The following is a 7,684-nucleotide window of genomic DNA, read 5'->3' as shown; positions in this document are numbered from 1 at the left end:
CCACCTCGGCCTCACAAAGTGCTGAGATTACAGGCATGAGCCGCCACACTTGGCCTAGTTAGTATTTTAAAGAAACATAAAGCCATAACAAAAACCATCATTGTTTGTTTCCACAGTGTTCATGAATGTAAAGAGGTTAGAAATGTAGTATTTGATTAATGATGTTTATTTTTACTGTATTTAATATGAGTAATTTTTCATCATCTTTAAAGAGGAAGAATGTTTATTGATTAAAGGTGAGAAATGATAGTTAAGACACCAATTCCATGGCCAGATCTTTGACTGTATCATGCATTGTACAACTGATTTCATATTTTATGAAATGCCTTAGTTTTCCTACTATAACATAAAGACAATGATGAATAAAGTTTATATGTATGATTTAATCCAGATGAGAGAACCATATCTAGCTCTGCGGTCCTCAACCTGGGCCCTTTTGCCCTAGGGAACATTTGGCTCTGTCTGGAAACATTTTTGGTTGTTGAAACTGTGGGCAGAGTGGGTGGGGTGGGGGAATATGCTACTACCATCTAGTGGGGAGAGGCCAGGAATGCAATTGAATAACCTGCAATGCGCAGTCTCACCACCCGCAACAAAGAATTACCTGACCAAGGGTGAGATACCCAATCTAAAGTAAAATCTTTTTTTTTTTTTCAATAAATGGTTCCAATATGTAAATTTTGAGAACCACAAATACTATTATTCTGTCTGCCTTTTGGATCTACAAAAATGGGAAATTATGTTCAATTGAAAAAAAAAAAAAAACAAAGTTGGCTGCATGCAGTGGCTCATGCCTATAATCCCAGCATTTTGGGAGGCTGAGGTGGGCGGATCACCTGAGGTCAGGAGTTCAAGACCAGCCTGGTCAACATGGTGAAACCCCATCTCCTAACAATACAAAAAACTAGGCAGGCATGGTGGCACACGCCTGTAATTCCAGCTACTTGGGAGGCTGAGGCAGGAGAATCACTTGAACCCAGGAGGCGGAGGTTGCAGTGAGCCCAGATTGCACTCCAGTCTGGGTGACAAGAGGAAAACTCTGTCTCAAAAAGACAAAAACAAAGTCTACAAAAATTATTGTTGTCTTTTGATTTGTTTTTTGAGATAGAGTCTCACTCTGCTGCCCAGGCTGGAGTGCAGTGGTGCAATCTCAGTTCACTGCAACCTCCATCTCCTGAGTTCAAGCAATTCTCATGCCTCAGCCTCCCAAGTAGCTGTGACTATAGGCACCTGCAACCACACCCAGATAATTTTTGTATTTTTAGTAGAGATGGAGTTTCACTATGTTGGCCAGGTTGGTCTTGAACTCCTGACCTCAGGTGATCCGCCCGCCTCAGCCTCCCAAGGTGCCCAGGATCGTAGGCATGAGCCACCATGCCCAGCCTTGCTTTGTCTTTTGACTCTCAAAGTTTACTAGAATGTTGCTGCTAGAAGGGACCTCAGTGAACACCATGATTTTGCCAGTGAGAAAACAGAAACGCAGCTGGTTAGTGCCACGGCCAACTCCCTCTTCACTGGAGTTGACATGGCTCAGTGGGTGATATTAGAAGATGTCATCATAAAGTAATATGACTAGTTTTTCTTCATAGAAAAGATTGTTTTCACACCACGTTTCCCTCATGTATGCTTTGTTTTGTTTTGTTTTTTGTTTGGTTTGTTTTTTTTTTGAGATGGAGTCTCACATTGTTGTCCAGGCTGGAGTGCAGTGGCGTGCTTTCGGCTCACTGCAACCTCTGCCTCTTGGGTTCAAGCGATTCTCCTGCCTCAGTCTTCTGAGTAGCTGGGATTACAGGCACGTGCCATTGCGCCTGGCTAATGGTTGTATTTTTAGCAGAGACGGGGCTTCACCGTGTTGGCCAGGCTGGTCTTGAACTTCTGACCTCAAGTGGTCCACCTACCTCAGCCTCCCAGAGTGCTGGGATTACAGGTGTGAGCCACTGCGCCTGGCCTGTATGTTGTTGTTTTTAATCTGAATGAACCTTGTCTCCTTCCAAGAATTCCTTTTGGGAAACTTGTCACATGACTTCCTACCTATAGCAGTACCTTGCCCATACCCCGTAACCCCAAATAATATGAGCTGAAAAATTAATACTGTTTTAGAACTCAGATTGCTGATGTTGATGGCATTTATGACACACAGTTTTTCTTTTCTTTTCTTTTCCTTTTTTTTTTTTTTTTTTTGAGACACATTCTCACTTCGTTGCCCAGGCTAGAGTGTAGTGATACGATCTTGACTCACTGCAACCTCTGCCTCCTGGGTTCAAGTGATTCTCCTGCCTCAGCCTCCCAGGTAGCTGGGATTACAGGCGTGAACCACCACACCCGGCTAATTTTTGTACTTTTAGTACAGACAGGTTTCGCCATTTGACCAGGCTGGTTTCGAACTCCTGACCTCAAGTGATCTGCCTGCCTCAGCCTCCCAAAGTGCTGGGATTACAGATGTGAGCCACTGTGCTGAGCCAGAAATATTTTTAAAGTTAAAAACAAAATTCAGCAGGGCATGGCGGCTCACACCTGTCATCCCAACACTTTGGGAGGCCAAGGTGGAAGAATCATTTGAGCCCAGGTGTTCAAGACCTGCCTAGGCAACATAGGGAGACCACGTCTCTATAAAAAACATTCAAAATTAGCGGGGTGGGCTGGGCATGGTGGCTTACACCTGTAATCTCAGCACTTTGGGAGGCTGAGGTGGGCGGATCACAAGGTCAGGAGTTTGAGACCAGCTTGGTCAATATAGTAAACCCAGTCTCTACTAAAAATACAAAAATTAGCTGGGTGTGGTGGCACATGGCTGTAGTCCCAGCTACTTGGGAGGCTGAGGCGAAGAATCGCTTGAACCCAGGAGGTGGAGATTGCAGTGAGCCGAGATCGCACCACTGCACTCCAACCTGAGCGACAGAGCGAGACTGTCTCAAAAAAAAACCCAAAAAAAACCCAAAAAAAAACAGCTGGGTATAGTGGTGCACCCCTAGAGTTTCATGTCCTCAGGAGACTGAGGTGGAAAAATCACTTGAACCCAGGAGATAGAGGCTGCAGTGAGTAGTGATAAGATTGTGCCACTCCACTCCAGCCTGGGCAACAGAGCAAGACCCTGTCTCAAAAAAAAAAAAAAAAAAAATCAGCACCATGAGACAGGGCGAAGAAAAAGGAAGCCTTGCGCATCTTTAAAAAAGTGTTTTCTGCTAGCGCCAGGGTTGGAGGAGGGCAGGTTACAGTATAAATGCGGACCCCTTTCAACCTTGGGGAGACTGGGTGACTGGAGCCCCAGGGCAGTGAGTGTTTTGACTGTGGGAGTGTAATATACAAATATTTCCATTTTCTGTGAGCCATGTTGTAAAAAGATTGGGAAATACCGTACTGTAGCACAGGATCTAGTCAAAGAAAAAAGGGTCTCTCCAAACCAAGAACTGGGAGAAGTCTATATTATCCATCTTTGTGGATTGGGAACTGTTTTGGGACTTTCTGTTTAAGATGGGGTCTTGCGGCTGGGCGCGGTGGCTCACGCCTGTAATCCCAGCACTTTGGGAGGCCGAGATGGGCGGATCACGAGGTCAGAAGATCGAGACCATCCTGGCTAACCCGGTGAAACCCTGTCTCTACTAAAAAATACAAAACACTAGCCGGGCGAGGTGGCGGGCGCCTGTAGTCCCAGCTACTCGGGAGGCTGAGGCAGGAGAATGGCGTAAACCCGGGAGGCGGAGCTTGCAGTGAGCTGAGATCCGGCCACTGCACTCCAGCCTGGGCGACAGAGCGAGACTCCGTCTCAAAAAAAAAAAAAAAAAAGATGGGGTCTTGCTTTGTTGCCAAGGCTGGGCTCCAACTCCTGGCAAGGGATCCTCCCATCTCACCCTCCCAAGTAGCTGAGACTACAGGCACATGTCACTGCACCTGGCTACAAGACCCCCTGTTTATTTTATTTTATTATATATATTTTTTGAGGTGGAGTCTCACTGTGTTGCCGAGGCTGGAGTGCAGTGGCATGATCTCAGCTCACTGCGACCTCTGCCTCCTTGCTTCAAGCGATTCTCCTGCCTCAGCCTCCTGTGTAGCTGGAATTACAGGTGCCGGTCACCATGCCTGGCTCATTTTTATATTTTTAGTAGAGACAGGGCTTCACCATAGTAGCCAGGCTGGTCTCGAACTCCTGACCTCAAGTGGTCCACCCACCTCGGCCTCCCGAAGTGCTGGGATTACAGGCCTGAGCCACCTCGCCCAGCCAGGACCTCCTGTTTAAATCGGGTCCTGTCGTTTTCCATCTCTTTTTGGCGAGGTCTTGAGCTTTCAGGTGAGTTGGCCATACCAGGTGCCTTGACTGGAGGTGAGGCCTTGTCAACCTAATTTCAGGAACAGGTGAACATCATGCACTTTGCAGCTGTGTTTGTCTCCCGACTGGCAGCTACACACCTTTCCTCTCCAACCATCCTGCCTGAGAGTTTAAGTGCACGTTATCTGTGGGACCTCGTGCAATCCAGTTTTCTTATAGAACTGCATGCTTACGTGAGCATTCTGTTCCCCAAATATGTAACTCCACAATTTCCATGCTCTCTCCAACTGTTGCAGTCTTTTGACATCTTGCTGGTTCCCTTACTAGCAAATTAACTCATTTCGACTCGGAGAGCCCTGCCAGTTGAAGGGCAGCTGGGAAGAAACCCAGGACCAGGGACCTTCCAGAAGGTGCAGACCAAGTGGAAATGTTGCCAGGAGGCCACGAAGACCCAGGGATTCGTGGCTGACCAGGACTCTTCCTCACCACCAGGGCTTCCAGCTCACAGCATTTAAGGGGTGTGGGCTGGCCTAGAGAAAGCAGGAAGACAGGGGCCCCCTGGCAGGCAACAAGGACCAACTGAGGGCCCGGCATGGTGGTTCATGCCTGTAATCCTAGCTGCTCAGGAGGCTGAGGTGGAAGGATGGCATGAGCCCAGGAGTTCGAGACCAGCCTGGGCAACACAGTGAGACCCCATATCTACAAAAAAATTAAAAAATTTTCCAGGCGTGGTGGTGCGTGCCTGTAGTCCCAGCTACTTGAGAGGCTGAAGCTGGAGGATCAACTGAGCCCAGGAATTCAAGGCTGCAGTAAGCCATGATTGTGCCACTGCACTTCAGTGTGTGCAACAGAGCCATACCCTGTCTCTTTGAAAATAAAATGATGAACTTGTAACCACCTAATGGGTTCACCTTGCCCACTGCCTAGACAGAGCCAATTTATCAAGACAGGTAATTGCAATGGAGAAAGTAATTCATGCAGAGCCGGCTGTGCGGGAGACTGGAGTTTTATTATTACTCAAATCAATCTCTCTGAGCATTCAAGGAACAGAGTTTTTAAAGACAATTGGGCGGGCAGGAGCTTGGGAAGTGGGGAGTGCTGATTGGCCAGGTTGAAGATGGAATCAGAGGTTGTCCGAGTTTTTCTTGCTGTTGTCTGTTCCTGGTTGGGACGGCAGAACAGGTTGAAGCAGATTATCGGTGTGGGTGGTGTCAGCTGATCCACTGAGCTGATGCAAGGATTGTTGTCTCATGCTTCCCTAAAATGTATAAAACCAAGTGAGGCAGGAAAATAGAGTCTGGAGGTAGGGAACATAAGGCCGATTCACACTTCAGCTATAACGGGAAATATCGTCTCCATAGGGCATACACCCAGAAATGACTTCATAACTTTACTTCACCGTCTTCATTTACATCGGGCATACTCCAAGCAGAAAGTATTTAAATTCACGAAAATTCTGTAACGGGGACTTTGAGCCCCTATGCTCAGGTCCGCTCCCGTGCTGTGGAGTGTACTTTTTCAATAAAACCCTTCATTCCTTCCTTGCTTTGTGTGTGCGTTTTGTCAAATTCTTTCTTCAAGACACCAAGAACCTGGACACCCTCCAACTTTAACACAAGCTGTGCCCCGACCACCTCTGGCAAATGTCATTAGGACTTCCTGTGTCAGGGGCGCATGTCCTCAACCTTGGTGAATTTTTTTATTTTTATTTTTTGGGACAGAGCCTTGCTCTGTCCCCCAGGCTGGGGTGCCGTGGCCCGATCTCAACTCACTGAAACCTCCGCCTCCCAGGTTCAAGCGATTCTCCTGCCTCGGCCTCCCAAGTAACTGGGATTCCAGGTATGGGCCACCATGCCTGGCTAATTTTTCTATTTTTAGTAGAGGCGGGGTTTCACCATGTTGACGATGCTAGTCTCCAGCTTCTAACCTTATCAGGTGATCCGCACGCCTCGGCCTCCCAAAGTGCTGGGATTACAGGCCTGAGCCACCTCGCCCTGCCGGCAAAATAAACTCTCTGAATGAACTGACACCTGTCTCACATTTTCAGGGTTCACAGGCTTTTATCAATTTTGTTTCAGAGTCAAACCATGGACTGAATTCCTTCCCAAAGTTAGTCGGGCTTCCGCCCAGGCATAAACAAGGACAGCTTAAATTAGAAGCAAGATGGAGTTGGTTAGGTCTGATTTCTTTCACCATCACAGTTTCCTCAGTTACAATTTTGCAAAGGTGGTTTCCAACGGACTCAGCCGCACGCGGCCCCTCTATCCCTCCCAGGAACAGGCGAGTGTCCTTGGGGCCTGGGGGTTCCTGCCAGCGGCAAATGAGGGAATCACGCTACCCCAAGCCGGGCCTCCCGGGGCCTCGGCCCATCAGTCCTCCCGGCCACCGCGTGGCGCTGTGCAGGGCGTTGTTGGGCGGTTGGGTGGACCACGTGGTCTACGACGCCTTAAGGCCTGCTGGGCGTGCGCGGGCATCCGGTCGGTGCTGGAGGCCCGAGGCCAGGCGGGCAGGGAGCCCCGAGCGAGGGGCTGTGTCACTGCCAGGACGGAGCGCGTCGCCTCGGGCCGACCCCGGGGTCCGCGAGGGCTCCTGGGGACGAGGAGTGTGGGGCACCTGCCACGGGGGGCCGAGGCGCTAAACGTGGAGGGAAGGAAAGCACTCGCGGCGGGGGCCTGGCGGGGGCGGACGCGGCCAGCCTCGCCCGTGACGGCAGGGGACTTCCAGGGCGAGGGGGCCCATCTGCCCTCCGGCGCCAGGAGGATGCTCCAGCTCCTGGTGCTGAAGGTGAGCGCTGCGAAGCCAACTCCACACAGTCTCCCACACCCTGCAGAGCCTCGCACCCCCGACCCCGGCACAGCCTCCCATCGCCACCCAGCCCCCCACACCCACCCCAGCCCCGCACAGCCCCCACCCCAGCCCCCAACCCGAGTCCCACACAGCCCCCCACACCCACTCCCCCCATCCCAGCGCTACACATGTCCCCTTCCCACCCCAGCCCTACACATCCTCCACATCCCCCCACGCCCACTCCCCCAGCCCACACATCCTCCCATGCCCACTCCCCGCCCCGCCCACACATCCCCCATGCCCACTCCCCGCCCCGCCCACATATCCTCCCACACCCACTCCCACCCAGCTCCACCCCCACACTCACACTTATGTCCCCACCCATCCCACTCCACACACACTTCATCCCACTCCCACACACCCCCAACCCCCTATATTCCATCTGGCCATGCCGTGCCCCCACTGCCTTCCCACCCCATCCCACTCCCACCCCCACACACCCCCAACTCCTACCCTAGCCCCAGCTCCCACCCGTTTCCTTATCCCTGCCCGCCCCACAGTCACACCCTCACCCCTGTCCCCACCTCGTCCTCATTCCCCCCCCCCCCACTTAAACCTCCACCCCGACATTTC

General features: G+C 50.8%; 1 protein-coding gene across 1 annotated transcript in view; it reads left to right on the top strand.

The window, feature by feature from the left end:
* Positions 1–6,717: 6,717 nt before the first annotated feature.
* Positions 6,718–7,684, top strand: part of TDRD12 (tudor domain containing 12) — a 101,945-nt gene continuing 100,978 nt past the window's right edge. The window contains exon 1 of the mRNA XM_050771973.1: positions 6,718–7,048. Coding sequence (XP_050627930.1) covers positions 7,025–7,048 — 24 coding nt within the window. The 5' untranslated portion in view covers positions 6,718–7,024. The remainder of the gene's footprint in view (positions 7,049–7,684) is intronic.

Source organism: Macaca thibetana, chromosome 19, assembly GCF_024542745.1.
Source record: "Macaca thibetana thibetana isolate TM-01 chromosome 19, ASM2454274v1, whole genome shotgun sequence".
Lineage (NCBI taxonomy): Eukaryota > Metazoa > Chordata > Mammalia > Primates > Cercopithecidae > Macaca > Macaca thibetana.
Note: the sequence above shows the minus strand (reverse complement) of the source record. Positions and strands in the feature narration are given on the sequence as shown.